General features: G+C 40.7%; 1 protein-coding gene across 4 annotated transcripts in view; it reads right to left on the bottom strand.

Annotated features, from left to right (window-relative positions):
* The window catches only part of ctnnd2a (catenin (cadherin-associated protein), delta 2a), a 247,828-nt gene that overhangs the window by 204,140 nt on the left and 23,173 nt on the right, over nt 1-20,515 (bottom strand). For all 4 annotated transcript variants that reach the window (XM_085762951.1, XM_085762953.1, XM_085762950.1 and 1 more), the window contains exon 2: nt 6,482-6,612. In XM_085762951.1, the coding sequence (XP_085619077.1) occupies nt 6,482-6,610 (129 nt within the window). In that variant the 5' untranslated portion in view covers nt 6,611-6,612. The remainder of the gene's footprint in view (nt 1-6,481; nt 6,613-20,515) is intronic.

Below are 20,515 nucleotides of genomic sequence, written 5' to 3'. Positions count from 1 at the left end.
TGACCATGCGCTGTACCTATAGCACATACATATATGTGCAACTAATCCCATCACACACATACACTCAGCATGTGCAGCCCCCTGGCTAAAGAATCTGTTCCCACACTGGCACGGTGAAAGAGACAAATGTTGAAGGACACTGAGGACACACACACAGGGAAAGAGGTGCCAAACCCAATTTTCAGCGTAGAAACCACTGGCAGAAGGGCTGGCGTATCTGTTCAAAGCACAAAACGCTTTGAACCAGCGAATCCACTCTCTTATGTTCTAACTGGAGGGTGGTATGACAGTGTCACTTCAGAGTTAACCACTGTCACAGCAGAGGGAAGTGTCCATTATGCAGGTCAAAAAGCTACTCCGCTCAGTATTGTTATCAGGAAACCTCACTGTTTCTACTTGAATGTTTACATGGTGTTCTGTGACAAAGATTTCGGTTTTCACAAAAAATAAAACCCATTCAAAACATTATGATAATCAGAAATTGTTTTGTTTTCATTCCTGTTTATGACATGATTTCAGGATTTTATCAGCACCTGTATTTGATAGTTGTGGTGGGTGTGCGGGAGAATTCATTTCTTCCCTATCGCTCAGACTCTGAGACAGAGTTAATTTATACCAGCAACAAAACACAGCTGTCAACCTTGGCAATAGACAGGGCATCGATAAAGGGGAGAGAATGTGAGAGACAGAGATGGACGGCAAGGAAGCGAAGCAGGCTACATACATACACAAATGACAGTTGTAATCGACACGCAGGCACCCACGCAAAATCACTTTTTAAGCAGCTTCTGTAGGAGTTGGAGAGTATCTGTGTTGATGATAATATGCAAAGTCAATAACCAGAGCAGAATCCAAGCTTGTTGAGAGCACATTAGTGAAAGAAAAGTTTTCAGCTCAATCTAAAGGCCAATGAAATGCACTCAAACTCCAGCGAAGAATACAAGTCTGGCAGTCTGGAGGATAGAATACATTACCCTCTCAGCTCTCAAAGAGACCTTGGTCCTTTCAAACACGCAAACTGAAAGCCTCCAACGGCTGCGAACCCTTGGTAACTTGAGTGGTTTATGGACCCTGTCAGCGCACATGCAACAAACTGAAAGCAGGATGAACACAGTGTAGTTCAACAACAGGCAGGAAGAGCAGATGTTTTTTGTTTGTGGCGGAGGAAGTACATGACAAAGATGACAATGATGATGACAGTGATGGCCACAGTTACAACTCTGACTGCGGCGGTGAAAATACTGCTGGTGATGGCTATGATCATAGTACGGATGAGAAAAACTATGCAATATTGAAGGATCAATGCGGTGCGTTTTTCATTATTATGTTTATAGTGAATGAGGATTGAGTTTTACTACTACTTAATTAGATTGCCAAAGGCCCACAGTTGAAATAAGCCACACATAAACTCACATTCAGCATGTAGATTGCTTCATACATCATATTACCTCTACTGCCCTAGTGTAATGTGAGTTGTTATACGACTTTTTTATTCACAACACAACTTCGACCGTGCCTCTTACTCAGTGCCTGAAGATGCATCTTATTTGTTTTCCAATTTTTGGAAAACCTTTGTCCTTGAAGCATTGTGGAAACATCTAAATTTTTCTCCACAAAGAAAAAAAGAAGTTCAGCTGTAATTAATGTCTCACAGTTGTTTCCGCCAAAAAAACAGCTATGTTTCCACCACCAAACCATGTTGCACAACAATCTCTCTTTCCTGAGCTACAGCACTGCCACTGACTAACAGCTAGGGGTGTTTTTGCTGAATACCATGATGTCAGTGTGAAGGTGACATTTGACCAATTGGATATAAAATGTCACCCCCTCATTATTTTGTCCGATTAGACATCAGTGTTAAACTGTGTCATCATTAGTGCCTGAAAAATGTGTTTTGTGAGGTCACAGCGACCTTGACCTTTGACATTTGTCCACCAAATCTAATCAGTTCATCCTCAAGTCCAAGTGATTCTTTGTGTCCAATGTAATAAAACTCCCTCTGGCCTTTCCTGATGTATCGCATTCACAAGAACATGAGGGCACAGTGACCTTGAACTTTGACCTCAAACCATCAAAATCTAATCAGTGAGGAAATTCCCTTAAGGCATTACTGAGAGACTGCACTTATGAATGTACAGACAGATGCACTGATGCACAGACAAGCCCAAAACATACCACCCCAAGGCTGCTGCTGCCACGCAGGCATAAACACTGAATATCTCATGCAACACTAGCACACATTTAAATGGTACTTGTGTGCATTATCACAGGTGGGAGTCTATAATATTAGGGTAGGAAAGAAAGGAAAATGGATTGTCATAAAACACTTAAAAGAACTATAATATCGAAAGGCTTACAGCACAATATAATTACATAACAGATGTAAAAGGCAATCTCATTTCATTTTACTTAAAGTATAGCATCCAGGCATGAAAAGCTCCTATCTGAAGTCAAGCATGCAGCAGAATCTAACAGAAGATAACACTGGAATTTCTTAACACCCAACAATATTCTTCCAAAACTTTCTCTTTTTTTTCTATAACTACTCAATAATTTAACATAATTTTTTTTTTACCCAGCAGCCTTTGTTGTTTCTCTTTTTCCTTGTGTTTTTCTGGTTTTAAATGAAGCATAATTGTTCAGCAACCCGTAACACCAAATGACCTCAATCTATCAATTAAAGTGTAATTTGAAAACAATGAATCGACTGGATGCTAAAAGGTGCTGATGAAGAACACAAAGCGTCACCTCTTTTTAACCCAATTTTTTTTTTTTCCTCGGGAATGATGAACTGGCTGCACAGATCGTAGAACAGCAAACATCTTTCACTACACTCATTATGGTTGGAATCGGCAACATATCGCAGTACGAATCAGGGATACAGGAGAAAACATGCAGATTATAACTCAGCAACAAACAAAGTTGAATTGCGAGACCTCACTAAAAATATGCAGAAAAGTGATAGATTCTAGAACAAATCAGCACTGGTTAAATTGGTCTCTGTGGAGCTCTCCTGAGGCAAGTTGAGACATGATGCAACATAGTGCAAAGCATCATGAGAAACTCAACTGGCTCCAGCGGTAGAGGAGTTGTTAAATCTGAAGAATTTAACAGGAGAGATAGCCAGCTGACACTCATCTGAGCGGGTGGAGATTTTGCATGAAGCAGACATCCTGTTGAGCTCTCACACTTTATACACATTCAATTTAACCCATGGCTTTTTGTCAACTTCAAAAGGGGAAACTCACACAGGGCAATCCATAAAAATGCACCATAATACTTGGAAATTTTCCCCACTAAATCCTACATCCTAAATCCTGCAGTGTGGAGTGTAAGTTTGAAAAAATGTGTAGCCGGCGCACATCACTAAAGTTAGATTTCAAAATCCAAATCATACTTCATCAAGTCAAACGTGGGGAGGTGCTGTGAACGTCTGTTGTCACTGACATCTGCAGGAAAAAAAAGTAGCTGTGCAAATCATGTGCTTCAGAGGAGACACATGGCGCACCTTCAGCAGCCCCCGGGGCGACAGGAGGAGTGAGCGGTGATAATGAGTGCAGTACACAGAGACTTGGTCAGTCTGAGTTCCTGACCAGTTGTTACAGACAGGTACCTGGAGGCCAGGCACCCCCTGCTCTGCTCCGTGTGCCGGGCATGCCAAAACAAAACTAACACGACTACTACAAGCTGTAAGCTTTGCATTGTCGTCTATCTTGGTTAAATTTCCGCCATCTTAGCATAGCAACACATTTGCACCCAAAAAGCATGTTGCCTGCCCGACACAAACCTTTCTTTGTAGCCAGCGGGGCCGGTGCCCATGAACCGTGAGCTAACAGGCCACCAGGTGTTTTGGCACCTTCGAGCACCAACTCATTTTAAACATTTTAATTCATTCCATTCATTCTAATCCACTGAGTTGTAAAGTAATTACTTGCCACTTAAATTATAAGGAAGAACGTCGCATGGGGGCCACATTAAGAATGAACTGTGAACCGAGATAATCAAGAAAATGTTCAGGTCTATCATATGGAATATGAATCAGCATTGGATTTATTAAGAGGAGGAATGTTTTTGTGCAGAGGACGGAAGATGTGAAAAGGGTGTAATTTAAAGGTAAATTCAGAAGAATCAACATGCTTTTATCACATAAACTACTGTATAATTAAGGTCCATCCTGTTTCACAAATTCTGGCTCATTAACCGGCAGTGAGTGACTAATCTCAAGTCCAGCTAGTATTGTGTTATTCTGGACATCCTAAAATCAAAATCATGTCGCCAACATCATGCATCACATACACAACGTAACACCCGAAGGTATCTAGTGGGCTCTTCTGACTTGAGTTTTTACTTACATATGCATTCCCTCTCTAGAATTTATTTCATCTTAAATCACTGACATCACTTTATCTTTTATATGCTTTTTTTTTTTTGCTCTGTTGTCACATGCTGTACCTAGAGTGTGAGAGCTATATTTAGAGTTAACCTTTTCTGCTACATTTACATCACACACTCATGTATTACACACATGCAAGCAAATATGTACCTGTAGTGCTCAACAAAAGAAGCCACAAAACATGGCCTGAGTAGGGAAAGAAATAATCCATGTTCTATTTTTAAGATGTTTTATCACATAATACCAGACTAAGTTTTATGTTGTCCACAACATCAGTTATTACATGCGGATACTGATGTATGCCTGGTATGAAAATTGATTATTCATGAAATATCATGGAGTTATGTAAGCAGACCTGCTGAGGGAAAGTGTCACAAACATTTACTTCCAAATACAAATCCTATTTAATACTAAAACCAAGTGATATTTGGTAACTATACAGTGCAGCTATAGTACTGTGCCCTACTGCTGGCCAGTTGTCAGCTGCTCCTGGGGAACATTTCAAGGACAAATATGTTGCTCAAGGGCGGCTAGTATGTCTTATTTCTGTCCTCAGCGCCAGACATGGATTTAAGCAGCTCTATAGCAGATTTAGGTCTATTCCTCTTGATACCTACGTAATGTGCCCTAATTGCATCACACACAACTCTGAAGAGAAAAGAGGACGAGTCATTCTATTGCATTTCTTTAAATTGTATGTAAAAATGTTTGTTTGAAGGAAAAAGATGAAAATCCCCACAGCAATAGAGGAAAGTATAACCTACCACCTTGTATCAATGTTGCATTAGTATGGTGTAGATCAGTAAAGCTGCATGGATTTGGACAAATCAGGTACGCTTCAGTGAATCAGTAATGTGAGAGACATTTTCTGATTCCAGCAGTCACTTCCACTGTGCTGCTATGTCGAGCTGATTAAAAGTATTGTAACATTAAACTTATGTCGTAAGAAAACTTGAATGCCAAGTCATTCCTGTTTCCTTCAGGTGACCGAACAAGGAGCTAATTTCGAATTTTCAAAACATTTTCTCTCCTCAGGGGAGGAGTTTTCAGAGCTGTTACTCTGCAGAAGAAAATAAGACTTCAACAATGGCTACATTTCATTGATGTATTTCCTCCTGTACATTTGCCCTCCCAACAGGACGCAGAGGTAGAGCCGCGGGTTCAAATACTGGTCCACTGCATGGATCTGAGTAAACCCTGCTTGCTTCACTGATTCAGTTATGTGTGAGCACTGAGATATTCTCTGATGGGAAAAAAACAAATGAATGCCATTTCCAAGGGGGGAAAAAAGCTTAAATTGCTATCAGCACTTGTTCTTCATTCGGTATGGGTAAATGGAATATTTTGTGGTATTAAATGAAAGAGAGCGTCAGTGCAGATAGGCAAAATGATAAATATATGGCATATTGCTTTGGCTGATGAGTTAAATCCAAATGAAACAGCACTGTATTACACAAAGGAATAAAACCAACACTAAACACAAATCACCAAATGGGAGTTAAGTAAACCTGAGTTGATGTTGTTTTCTCAAACCTGTTTTCTTGTGATTTTCTTTGTTCTATTGCATATCCTCCACTCATCTTCCTCCACCTATACACCAAAGAGTTGCATTTGCATCTCATTTCTCTATGCATCTTCTTGTCCTTTCCCCTTTTCCCCCATGCTTCATGCTAACCTGAGAGCACCCAGCATCTTGGCCACGTCCTCTTGCATCGCTGCTGCCACCTTTCAGCGCTCCCTATCGAGTAATGGCCTTGATTTTAATGACTTTTTCAATTATGCTTTCTTGGCTACAGCTCTCACCCTGTAATCTCCATCATTTCCATCCATTAAACTCTTGCTTTCCCTTGGCAGCAATCAATCTTCGGTTTCTTTTAAACACTTTAAAACAGCAGAGCGCCTTTTTTTTAATCCTGAATAACAGTGACAACCTCCTGACCTGCCTCATAGCAAGCTGTACGTGGACTATGAGAGAAGAAAAGTGCAAAGCGCAAAAGAAAGAGTGGAAAGCAAAACAGCAACAGTGTTTCTTTCTTGCCAAAGTAAACACAATTCGGGTCAGACACATGTACGTGGAGGAGTTCCTACCTGCTCTTTGACAGACGCAAGGATGGAAGAGGTCGTCTCTGTCTCAGCTCTGTCCCCATTGGAGGCGGGCATGACGGGGGCAACCATGGCCCCCTTCTCTTGCTCCGCAGGCTGGTCTGGCACTGGCATTGCTAATATAAAAAAAACACACAAACACAGAGAAAGAAGAAGCATTACTGTTAAGCCAGTTAAAAGTACAGCACTGAGGAAAAAGAGGTGGGTAAAAATAGGTTATATCAATGTCAATCCAGTTCTAAAGCCTAAAGTAAGCTCACGAAATCTACTTGCGAAGGGAGAAGACCTACGCCGTCACCTCGCCTCTGTGACAGATTATCCTATAAATTACACTTTGGTTTGAAGTAGCACTATTACACCAACAGTTGTGATTTATTCAAAGACTGAATCTCTGTCATATTAGCCATTTTCCACACACAGTATCACTTATGTTATGCCAAGAAGAAACAAAGCAACCAAACTCAGATTCAATTAAAAACTGAGACAGATGAGGTGTGGAGGAGGGAGTGGTGGGAGATACAGAAGGCGAGGGAAAGATACTGCATGAGATGCAAGAAAGATGTGCATGTGGGATAATAATAAAACAACAGGGAGTTATTAGCTGGTGTAGTTTAGCATGTAGTTTGGCATAGTAATGTGTCAATTTGGTCAATATAGTCACCAGCTGATGTACAACGCATGGAGGAAATTAAGTCAGTTTAAAATCCTCAGAGACAAACTGCCAATTGACATCAAAGTTTGCATTCCTGTGCACAGTCATTACTCAGTCGACCTGTCAATCGATCCATTCAGTGCGAATAACACTTAACAAGCATATTGGTGACGTGAATTACAAACAGACCTCCATAAATCTGCCCACATCTTGCACACAAAAATGATGGCCCCATTAGCTGCAGAGCTTTTCTTTTTGTTTTTGTACTTAAATTTCCAGATCCGATGACCAATTTTGTTTAATAACATTATTCTGTATTTGCTCTGCTCAGCACCATTTGCAATACTGTTGTGTCTTTTATGTTATGGGAAATGGTGCCATTATAGATGAACCACGCTTGAGTGATCTAATAAAGTGGGGAATACAAATTGCAAAGTTGTTTTTCTCATTCACTGTGGTCGGAAAAGAGAGTGAGTATGACATTTATGACATTTAATATCAGGTGGAACCAATCCTTTAAGCAAGTCCACCACCCTGACTCAACAGTGCTGTGGATGCAGTAGATGCTTGTTGCATGTTAATGAGCTCCAAAGCCTGGATGCTACGTGCAACCAGCAATTAGTCTTCAACTTACCCACTCACACACACACACACACACAGTCACACCTCTCACCTGTGTCACTGCCTGTGTCACCTCACAAACAGATAATGTGATTCCCCACTCATCATGATTTTAATTACTAGAATAAAGGGAAGTGATGAGTTACAGAGAGCTGACAGTTCATGTCAAAAAAAAAAAAAGTCTGGCTGGATTCACTTTAAAAAGGTAAACGTGTAATGTTTGGGTGTACGACCTTAATCAAACATCACCTCAACAACTGCAACAAATTAACGTCTGTCTCGTCTGAATATATCTGAACAAGTCTGGATACATTGGGGTGATAACATATTTGACACCTCTAAATTGAACCATCTATAATGTGCTCCACCACAGACACCAGATGCTATTTTAAATGCCATGATAAACACACTAGAATCCTATTTTCTGCTCCAGGCCATCAAACATTGCCTTTATTTTACCAAGAAATAACCAGCCATACGCTATAAATGCTTAACACTTAAAATGCACAATATTTAATACTTGACTTGCTTTTAATTTGAAGTTAAGACATCCATAAGAAGATACATTTGCAGTTTTAAGAACCTAAAAACCATATCAATGTAGTTTTACATCTCCTCTCTCAGGCTTCACTGTAGAAACAGATTGGTGAGCCAATCAGAGAAGAGATTCTGAGCCTTTCAGAATTGATCTGATTGATCTGTTTTGTGCATGATCGAATATAAATCTAGCAAAATTTCACTTCAAACACCCAAAGAATCCAAATCCTGCAACACTGGGTGGTGAAGTCCAATGTGGGCTGCGCTGGCGGCATAGCAGATGGCAGTGGCTGTACATTTGTGATTATACAACATGGGATCTTTAAACTGACATGGACTGACATTTTCTTGTGTGCAACTTGAATGCCTGTAGGTTAGTACTAGATGAGATGGTGGTGGAAAAACAGACTGTTTTCTGCCTAAAAATATACAATAGGTCAAGGGTCATATCAGTTCTAGAAACCTCATTGACCTTATCGGCCCTGCGAGGCACAGTTCACAGTGCTGGAACAAAACTGGCAGTGTGTGGTGACGGCCGTGACGCTGGTCTGAAACTCAGAGTAAGTGGTAGAAAAACTGTTTTGGCTCTCCCTCTTTCTCTCTCTCTGAATCCATGTTCTGTGGTAATTAAGATTAAGATATTCCTAGAAGTCGACAGAGACGCCACACACTTTTTTCTGCTTTCATTTTACAATTGCTTTACAGTTGCTGTAGTAGTATCATATAAAAATAAGTTGCTTGTTGAATGAGATTCACAAGGTAAAGTCATTTTATAATTCTATAACATTAATTGGAATTGATTTAACACCATCAATAAAAGCCTCTGTGCCTCTTTCCTGTCTGAGCCAAGAGCCTCAGAGAGAGAGACAGAGAGAGAGAGTGGGGGAGATAAAGAGCCTGAGAAATCAAGAAATTGGTCTGCGAGTTTTAATAAGACATCCATAGGGACAGGATTTTGTCAATACAGCAGCGCCAACTTCAGCAAAAGACCAAATAATGAAGTGATTGCAAGTGGGATTACATCATGCTGTCCGTGCTGTCTCTCACTTTACAAGTCGGTGCAAATCTCAGCCCCTCACCTCTGACATCTGATGCAGAGATCCAAGTATGTCCTCATTAACTTACACTCACCCGTTCTGTTCCCACACAATGGCGTGTGTACACTAAGCTGCGCAAGTTCAGCCATAGATTTCATTAGTGTTTTACGGTTTTTTAGAGCAGATATTTATTTACAGTAATATCATTTAGAGGGCTAATCAGAAAGACACTATAGGGTTAAGTGAGCCATTAGTATCAACTCAGACAGCTTACACAGACGGTAAACAAGTCAGGGAGGATCCACAAAGCCTACAAAAATCAAACATCCAGTCAGTCTATCAGCCACTTAGCCAGCCAGCAGACAGACTGCAGGCCAGGCAGGGTGGTGTCGGTAAATAAAAGATGCTAGTGAGACGGCCTGCATATGGTTATTTTCACTCTCACTGACAAACACCACTTCTGTGTCTGGCATCTCCCCTCCCAAGTGAAGATGAGTCACCAGAGTTTGGCTCCTGAACAACCAGAACCCCAGCAAAGACCATATTACACCATCTGGCCGACTGCCGCATTTGTATTGAACGAGAGACGGCCAAATGTGCAAGTCAGTGGGCAGGGGAGAGACTCGTCTCACCTCCTTTGCGGAGTTGTTTTCCACAGCAAACACCTCTTGTCGTGAACTGAGCCTTGACCCGCCACAGCAGAATAAACCTATAGAAAATGTCCTCTATCAATAAATCAGTAAATCCTTGGTGATAGTTTTGGCCTTGGTTCCACAAACCATCCGGTTACATTTGCAGCACTAAAGTCTATTGTATTTTGAAATAGGCATGACAGACCTTTCTCATGGCAGGAAAATTACATGTGTGACTAATCACATTAATGATGGCTTCACTCAATGAAGCTGTGCCAATGAGCCATGCCAGCGCCAGCCAGCACAATACCAAAGCCCTGGAACTGGATCACCTATTTAAAAAAAATGCAGCCATTACTGGTTCTACCAGTTTTGTTAAGTCACAATGTCTGTGCCAACTGGCTGTACTGTAAGTGCTGTGAGGAAAATTTGCAAATGTTGACTGTCTAACTCTGAATAAACAAAACTTTATTCATTATTGCCATTCAAGTGACTGTCTGTATTCACCGACACTGAAGAACAGTGCTTTGCTAATCAGATAACCCCTTTTATCCAATTGCTTTGTGACACAGTATTCACAATATTTACTATACTGGCAAATACAGACGGCAAATACAGTCACATTCAGCAAGCAACACAAGGTTTGAGTGATTTTGATGAGTGCATTTCTGTGGACTGACTCATCAGAATCACTGAAAGAAAAAAAAAACCTTAATCCAACCCCAGCACAAATGCAATTTTGGAGCCTCCGCATACAATCATAGACATCATTGTGAACCATTTATTTCCTGAGGAAGCCAGTGATCATGTATAGAGAAGGCACAAACCCTTTGTGATTAGTGTCCAGGCAGGTGCTGTGCTGAGAAAATTGCAAAGTTGGCTCACTATGTATTGGCTGCTTCAGAGATAATCCCAGCACCAACACATTCGCCATCAAATGTCACAATACTCCATCACCCCCAATATTCTTCTCAGGCTATTGTCAGGAAGCACAGTTAAGCTGCTATTGAATAGATGTGTTATGTCCTGCAGGGTACAATGTAACAGGAACCTCAGCTTAAAGGGGGGCTTTTGTAGCTCCGGGGACACATTTAACTGTAGCACACTCTGGCTAATATGAGTTGTGTGCAGCTTCCTGTTGAACTGAGCAGGAATGACGGCTTGACATTTCATTTGGCTCAGGCCTAGATAAGACATGAAAAGCTCAGACAAAGCCTCCTGTTTTTGGCAGCATGGCAGAGGACTTAGCGTTTTGTAGAATTCCTGGGAGAACAAAGTGTAAACAATAGAGGAAGTGCACATCACGGTTTGAAGTTTTACTACTAATAATTCCTTCGCAAATTTGCAGTCAGCAAAGTAGACAACGGAAAAGCTGAGGAGCAATCACATCCCCCTCTGTGTGCATTACAGATTTCTGCTGAACAACTCAATCCTTAAAGCAGATATCAGTGGAATGTTTTTGTTAATATAAGTCCTAAATAGTCCTATTTTCCGTCAGCAATCACTTACATGAAGTATTTCAGCCTAAACACGAGTCTCTCCGTCACTCTGCTCTGCTGTAACCCGAGGAGAAAATTTTCCTTGTGGGATACAAGTGTTATCCAATGAGGGGAGAGAACGGCATGAAGGGCTGTGTGTGCAGCCAAGGGATGCGCGTGAATGTGGTGACGTAGCACGAGGACCAATTGATGCCTGACAAGGGCGGGGGCTGCTAACTCATGGTGCGTTCAAGGAAACTCGTACTTTGTGTTTTTCCTTCCTGTGAAGTCATACCAGTTCGATCTGGTACGAGTTCACGGGTCGGAAGTTACGAGTGGCCGTTATAGGGAACTTTCACAGACAACAGGACGGTAAAAACACGAGCTACGGGTTACCTGGAACGCTACCAAGTCGTAGTTGTGACTTGAAGCTGTAACTTACGGTTTCAAAAGCCTGCCTTGAACACAGCATTAGCCGAAACGGCCGTGCCACTGATATCTGCTTTAAGATTGATAGACACTGAAATACACTAATTTTACAATGTGACATCCTAGCCAGGTTGTCTCAGGTAAATCTACCCACAGCACTGCGGCTGATGTGATGTCATATCATCATAATATGTGGCTGAGAACAAAAAGCTGTGATGGTGGTTTATCATGGTTTTATGTTTCTACATCACCAGTCAATGAAAAATATACTGTAGCCCACAGCTTGCTTTGTGAAGGGAGGGAGAGACAGCTGCCTCTTATTCCTGCAATCCCTCAGTTTGGTTGCTGTGAAAACAACAACACCGCCATCTCAGAGAAATTATGTTTACAGCTATAGTATAATATTATTTTGCCACATCACATTGTGATGACAGAAGTAATTTGTGCCTGGATTGTATTCATAAAGAACGTAATTGTTGAATGAATGACTTACAGCAATGGGAGCTGATTCATGAGATGGCGGATATACACCTGGTGAAACTATAGCTATACACATCAGAGAACAAGGTTCACATCTGTGGTACGGCAAGAGAAAGATTGTTTGGTTTAATGCTTTTAAACATGTCATGTGTCAAATCACTGTGGGCTTTCTCTGTATTAAACTACTCCACGGTCATTCCCCATCATTAACCAAAGTGCTATCAGTGTCTAGACATACAAAAGTTTAATGATGATGTAGTCGCAGTAAGTGGAAATAATTCTAGGCTACCCTGCTGCACGCTGTCCAATCCTATCTTGCCATTTTCATAATTTTGCCTGTTGTCTGTAATAATATTAGGTTGTTAGCTCCAGACTGTGCATGACTGTTTAGTTTTAAATGTCCTAAGTATATGCTCTAATTTGTATCTCTTATAGCTTTTAAAATCCAACAGGACCTTTCAGATTTTAAGAACATCTCAAGCCAGGAGCACACTGCGGGTACACTGTGTGAGCGTTTCAGTGTGAGTTAGAGTGGTTACACTGGCTGCATGAGAGTTACCTCTCTCAACGTTGTGTTGCGTGATAGAGATATGGAATCTCGCCTTTTTTTCACCCATGTTCCACCAAAAATAGAGAAACAACCTGCTGATAGGCATATGGCTGTCTATGTGTATTTCCTAAGCAGCTGCCAGAGGAGAGAGCAGCACTTTAGTGATGACATTTTCTGTCAAAAATTAATTAGACATCAATTTATAATGAAAAGAAATCCAATATAGGAAGAACCCACAAGCTTTATGTAGACATATATGAACAAGAGCTAGATATTGCTGCTCATTAACTGAATCAATTCATTTCTGAGTCACAAGGTCCTAATTTGATTTGATTTGATTCCTAATTCAATATCAGTTCAGTTGGAAATAATTCAGTTACAATCTCAGTTTGGCTTGGATATGAATGAGATTCTTGGAAAACTAATGCTGCAAATTGAACCTCTATCCTGGGGCATTATCAACAATATTAAAACAGTTACATGGATGCACTTGATGCCAAATTGAAGGATTGCAGGTAAGTTACTATAAGATGCAGCTGTCTCTCCCTCCCTCCATAAAACAAGCTGTAGTGGGCAGTATATTATATTTTTCATTGATTGGTGATGCAGAAACATAAAACCATGATAAGCCACCATTGCAACTTTTGGTTCTCTGCCACATTATCAGCCAGACAGCCACACATGCAACTCAAGAAATTATGTGCCTCAGTTACCCGGATGCACCTGTTAGAGAGCACGACTAGCAAAAAACAAAAAACAGTGAACAACTAGCTTCTATTTCACATCTTTAGTTTGACAATTTGCTATCTTTGAAACCCGAAACGCACACCACTTCTGTCTTTGAATTTATTAGTGACTTCACAGAGACCGCCTCTTCTACTGTTTGTTTGCTTGTTTGTCCCTCATGCGCTTCTGTGCTGTTTGTGTAGCCTACAAACCAGAGCCACCTGTGGTGCATGAGCTCAGATAAATAGCGGCTCGTTTCCAACATTTGATAAACACAGTTCATGTCGTGACATGTTTATATACATTAACTTACTTGTGTCGAACACGAGCCATAGCGACCACTTTACATGATCCATTCAGAAGAGAAGTTGCGGTGCAGCCAGGCTAGGCTAGGCTAAGCTAAGCTAGGCTAGGCTAACATAACATAGCTAAGCTAACTTAAACTTCCCAGGAATAACAGACTGTCGCGTTTCTCTGTAAACATCTCATATAAAAGATTTTGTGAGAAGAGTCAATGGCCAATTTAAGAAAGTTTTCTGTCTTTTCATATTTAACGTTAACTTATTAATTAACGCATTAATTTAGCCAACAAGACCACCTGCAGCTACCTGACACATTTAAAGGAGAAGTGCTCTGCTTTGATACCCGGACCATTGTGTTACTCATGCATTACTGACGCGTGGAAAGCAACTAATAGGCTAGTAGCCTAATGACAACAATTTCCTTTTTTATTAGCTCTCAACATGATTTTGAAGCATCACATCTTCAAGCCCGTAAAAACGAATCCTTTCAAGTGGAGATAGGCTAAATAATAATATTTCACTTTCATTTATTTTTTATTTTATTTAACCAGAAGACCCAGATCGAGACCTAGGCTACCTGGCCAAGAAAGGCAGCAGCACATGTCATAGCGAATAAAGATATCAATAACAAAACAAACACTGAAAAATAAAAGTGCCAGCACTTACAGTATAGGCTGTAGGCCTACATGCCCAGATCCACATATTCATCAGCGTGTTATGAACACTGGAATATTTAATGAAGATCAGTAGGCTAAATTGTTAAAAGCATAGGCCTATATAGATTTTGTTTTTTTCCCGTATGTTTCTGAGGCAGTCAAGTGATATCAGCTGCCAGCAATGCAGACAGCTTGTCCTTGGCTTCAAAGTAGCATTGTTTTTAACCTGCACACCCACCACCTAGTAGGCTATGTAGGCTATAGGCTACATGAAACGTTTCACATGCCCTGTATGAACAAGAACCTCAACTGTGTAATGCCCTTTGATTTTAAGAGAGGCTGCAGAACTGAAAGCTCTGATAAGATTAAGCAGAAATGGCTTCAGACTTGCAAAGTGGGGGCTGATAAAATCTGTTGATCAGGGTTCACTGAGAAGTTGCCCTCCTAATATCTGTTGAATATTTCCTTTATTGTGGCATCACATTAAGTAGGCTAGCTATGTTTAAAGGTTCTGGGAACGATTGTCACTGCCATTCAATCTTACACTGGACCACCAGCACCTCAGAACAAAGCAAATTTTTATTCTCTTCTCGGGGTGATATTACTCCAGTATTTCTCTGCATGGAAAGTAGTTATTTGCTGTTTCAAATCTAGGTTACAGGATATTTGATCTCTGACTGAAACCCTGTATAAAAGACTGTAAGACTATTCATCTGGTGTCGCCCCCGTACAATGTGAAATCAGTTGAGCAATTCACAGCCTGCTTTGGGTCTCTCCTCTGCATCAACATAAAGCTGCAAGTGATGAGGGAGCAACTTTACAACACCTGGTGGTGGAAAAGACAGCACTATGTTGGATTTTATGAGGCTGGAGCAGAGTAGCAGAGTCGGCGGATACTGCGTAACAGCAACTACACCGCAGGGGCACTGCAACCACGCCACAAAGGAGAAGAACGACACTTTGAAGCTGTGCCAATGTATTGCATTGTATAGGGATGTTTCAGACACCAGTGTTGATCCACAGGTCTGCTTCCTTTACTTACGCTATTAGGCTACTGTTATCCATCATTCAATCCATTATCTACCCACAGCATCGATACGTCAATTCATTTGTGTTTGTGTAATTTTCCATGCTGCATTCAGCTGTACTTTCCTGGAGGCATGCATATTGGCTTTCCATTACATTACAATGGATCCTTTGGTTGCCAATTAAATTACGCCATATGTTGAAATTGAGCTTTTTTTAGCACCTCTAACACCTCTAACCCATGCTCACGCTCCGACCCGACAGGCCTTCACACATAGCTACACCTTGCAAACACATCCAGACATCCAGTATGCACACATGTTCTGTGGGTCTCTTTCCATTTTGCGTCTTTAGCTTGCAATATGGTAAAGGACAACTGCTTATAATTTAAGTGCTCTGAAATAAGTAAGACCCTCAAATGTCAATTGATTGATTTTCTTTGTTAAGTTGAGGATGTAGCCTACGTCTTAAATTTATTTTATGCCAACAACACTCATTCACATGTATTAAGAAAAACACATTAAGGATGGGAATTCAGTCTTCAAAGACTGAGTCCCGAGTATTGCGTGATCGGGAAGCAACTGTCCTCAGCACGTTTGAGTGGGCGACTCCTCGGAGGAATACAATCAAAAGCGTGCACTCCACCCCACACATGAAATGACACTGCTGAAATATTTACGAAGCTTTGAAATACAGTGTAGGTTGGAAGGAATGTGTGACAGCTGTAGAAAAAGAATGAGGATGATGTTTAAAAATATGGGAATGCTAGGTATAGAGTTTGAATCCTCCTGGTGTTCATTTTAAAAGACCTTTTGACATGGCCCAGTAGAAGAAGTGCAGCTGTAAGTTATGAAATGAATGACATCTTTTTGGTATTGTGAATGCTGGCCCCTCGGTTGTCAATCTGTCTTTAGTTGCTGGGATACAAGGTAGAGCCCTCGTTAGTGTTATTAGTAACACCTGTGCTTTTCCCTACTGTGACAGGTCACGTCATACTCAAATTCTGACTCACTAACTCATTTTTAAGCATTGCAAAATAGAACATTTGAGTCATGCTGATCTCTTGTTTCCAGAAAATGCTCCCAATTTGAGCAGCCTAAAGAAACTCCCCACGAGTCAAAATCACTTCCAGACATTTGAGAACACGTCATTCATACACCTGCGAAGGATGTATGATGGACTTTCTGTGGCTTTGATATAAGATGTGTCTCAATTCAGGGGCAGCTTCCCTCAGAGGCTGCATTTACCGATTGCATCACAGCTGGACGACCAGGCACCAACAGAGAGGCATTTTTAAATGTAAGTGTTGTGTTTCAGCTCAGTACATCTGTTAAAACCAAGGGGCCTTGTGAAATAAAAAGGTCCGTGTTGTCAAGGTTGCTAGGCGACAGGAACCACGCTTTGCAACGCAACGGTAGCAGCAGGCACAGCTGGTGGAGGCAGTGTAAATCCTCCATGGACCAGACTGTCTCATTTCGGTTTGGCCTTCACTGTCTACAATAGTTACAAAAGTCCAGGCCTTCATAAACACCTGATACGACATATTTACAGACTAAAGGTCATTGCAAGGACTCACTTACATTCAAGGGTGATTGTACATGGAGTGGATTGGACATGGAGTCTAGAGCCACTTTGTTGTTATGATCAATGATAACTGATACTGAAAATGTGTCATATATTGTACGCTTTAAAGGTCCAGTGTGTAATATGGAGGTAAAACCATGATATCAAGTGTTCAGATTCTAGTTTGCAGCGCTCACTCGCTCGCTCGCTCGCACTCACCCCTCCCGTCGGCAAAGTGACAGTGTTTACCACAACTAGCGCAAGATGGCGAGACTCTCTGAAGCAAGACCCTTGCTATATGTATATATAAAAGAAGAATTATAAGGCTACGAAAACCAAACAAATTTTATTTTATAGCGATTATACACTTATACTAATACATTCATGGGTCGTATATTCAGATTTTGGGGTTACACACTAAACCTTTAAATACATAAAACACACACAGAGACATTTGACTTAAAGGTAAGGCTAGGCCGACAGACAATACACTGTAATGTAGCTATATTTAATCAAATCTGAAACTTTCGATTGACATATTTACATCTTCTTTTCATTGCATGATTGATAGAATTACCATGACGGTTACAGCATCCAGAGAGATTGCACTCAGAATGAAATAGCGTACCTACACAATGAACTCACTGAACATATACTTGCCCATGTTATTGATTAGGTAATAACCAGTGTTGATTAGTTAAAATGACTGTGCTTGATGTAAATGATCCCTGCATTTGTAGACATTGCCTGTGGGCTGGCATGATCTCTTTTTGTATTCAGGTGTGAAGCAACTTTGGAGAGTAGGCTAAGGGGAATAGAGGATAGAGAGCAGGGGATATTTTTTCTGCTGACATTTTGAGGGAATTTCTCCTGGTTAATGTAAAATGCTGAAGTGTTCTCCATCGAGCCATAAAAAAGTAGCTCTCTCGTCCTCTAGACACAGACAGTATTCACTCGGTACTTCCTTTGACATGGTTTAATTGGCCTAAGAGGAACTAATACACTGTATACGTTTCAAAGACAAATGTTTCCACAATGGCTCAGTGTTACATGGCTATTCATGCATTTTAGAGCACATTTATGGTGACTCAAAGCCAAATTATAGTTTCTGATGGGAAGTCTCTTGAACCCACAAGCACTGAAGGAAAGACATGTACATTTGAGCGCACACACACGCACACACATTCGCAGGCACACAGCTGTTAATGACGTATTCCTCTGGGCCTAAATGCATATTGATGTGATCCATGTCCGCATTATTAAAACTGGCTCATGCTAACCTTTTTATCTACTTTGTATTTCAAATATACATTGATGCCTATCAAATCTACAGTATATAGTTAGTGCCATGGGGCTAATGCTCCGAGGCACTACTGTTATCCTGTGTTTTCCTCATTATGCATCTTCCCTGACAAATTTCAGTTTGCTACTCCTCCTACAGCTGTGAGAGGACACAAGAAAATGACATACTATTAAACTTACTAATCTCTCTTACAATGTGCTCAAAACAGGGAGACTATTCCGCTGATATTCCAGACCCCTTTCTCCCATACATTTATACGAAACTGCCATTTCCAATTTACCTAAAAACGCGCATGGCCCAGCCCAAGGCAATTCATTCTGCAAGGAAATGTTCTTTTGATATAAAATGGTTAGTCATCTTTAATGTTTCCCCGTTTGTTTCTCATAGGATAATCAAATGAGGAATGTGTGCATTAGACTGGAAAGAATAGACATAATATAAATTCAACTTAAAATATTTTGTATACTTTGTATCTGACAAAAATGGGTAAATGTTACCTTATACACTGTATCATTAGCTGTATGCACTTGAGCAGCATCCTCAAAAGCAAGAATAACAACCAACCCTTGCATACAGCTCACAGCCCTAATGTCAGCATGAGTCAAAACTGGGGAAATTAAGAAATAATAATTATAATTTCCACATCCAATTTTGCCTTTCAAAAATGATTCACATATTCTGCCACACAGGAATGTCTTGGGTGATTGATAGCTCCAATTTACCTACATGTGGCATCTAATATTAAACTCTGAATAATGCATAATTCAGTTAGCACTGCTGAGAGATTGAGAGTGCACACTACATGCATGTAGACAAATACACACACACACAGACATGCATATGACATGTGAATTAAAACATATACCCATGTGGGCAAGCATGTAAACATTTCTGAATATGCAAACACACCCACAACTAAAAATAGATATACCAGGCCTGTGCATAATTAGAACACCATAACAACCAAAGTAGGCATAACAAATGGGCTATAGCACCTGTACTTTATGTCATCAACAGATTTATAACTTTATAAACCATGCACATCAATTTCAAAAGAACTGCAATGTGACTTTGTTCAAATTGAAACAAATATATCTGAAAAAATGTTGTCATGTATAAATCGTGCTTTTCAGTAGATATCCACATTCACAAACAAATGTGTACACACCAACACATTCTTGCAATGGACATGACAAATACTCACCATGAATGTAAATCACTCACTGATGCAGTATGCAAGTATGTCTGTGATTTTGTGCTCATGTACCAACTGGTGCATAAAGCATTTGGTCCTTCTGTAGTCCCCGGGTCCAAGAGGGCCGTAATAATATGCAATCATGTGCTGAAAGGACTAAAAGCGTGAATATCCATATTATGCACAGATTGAAAATGTGTATTGGTGGTCTGTCAAACTTAAATTCCCCCCAGTAGATAAGAGCCAGCCCGGATAACTTCAGAGGAGGCCGGACCAGACCACAGAGTGAGACTAGGGGTGGTGGGTGTGGCTCACGGCTCCAGCAGCCTCAGTTATTCTGGAGGCTGGTCACAGACATCTGTGATCTGATGCCTGAGGCCTGTTTTGCTCACTATCAAAAGCCCCAGAGCAAGCAGTCAACAGAGACAGCAACATTGATTATTTCAATCAATACCCCCAGCTATTGCTACTGTAGCATTTCTGTGATATACTCTGGTCTGTTATTTGGAGTACAAAAATTATTTGGTACTCTATAGAAAAAAATTAATATTTAATAGATTTCTCTTAAAGAAGTAACAAATATATTTTCAATTGTTGTTGTTATTGTTGGTGTAGCCTGGAGCACTAAAAGTACTGCACACACAGACACACACACGAATGCGCTCACACACAGCTCAGTCAGGCAGCTGGGAGGCAGCGAGATGGTTGACCTAGATTGGGTGCTGCGCTTGAAGACATGCAGGAGAAACCATCTGCATACAAAGTTAGAAATCTCTCCCCCAAATGTCAGAGAAACCAGGGAGGAGAGGAGCAAATAATTCCAACTTTTTTT

Source organism: Trachurus japonicus, chromosome 20 (genome assembly GCF_045865225.1).
Source record: "Trachurus japonicus isolate A0001 chromosome 20, Traja_1.0".
Classification (NCBI taxonomy): Eukaryota; Metazoa; Chordata; class Actinopteri; order Carangiformes; family Carangidae; genus Trachurus; species Trachurus japonicus.
This window is presented reverse-complemented; position numbering and strand designations above follow the sequence as displayed.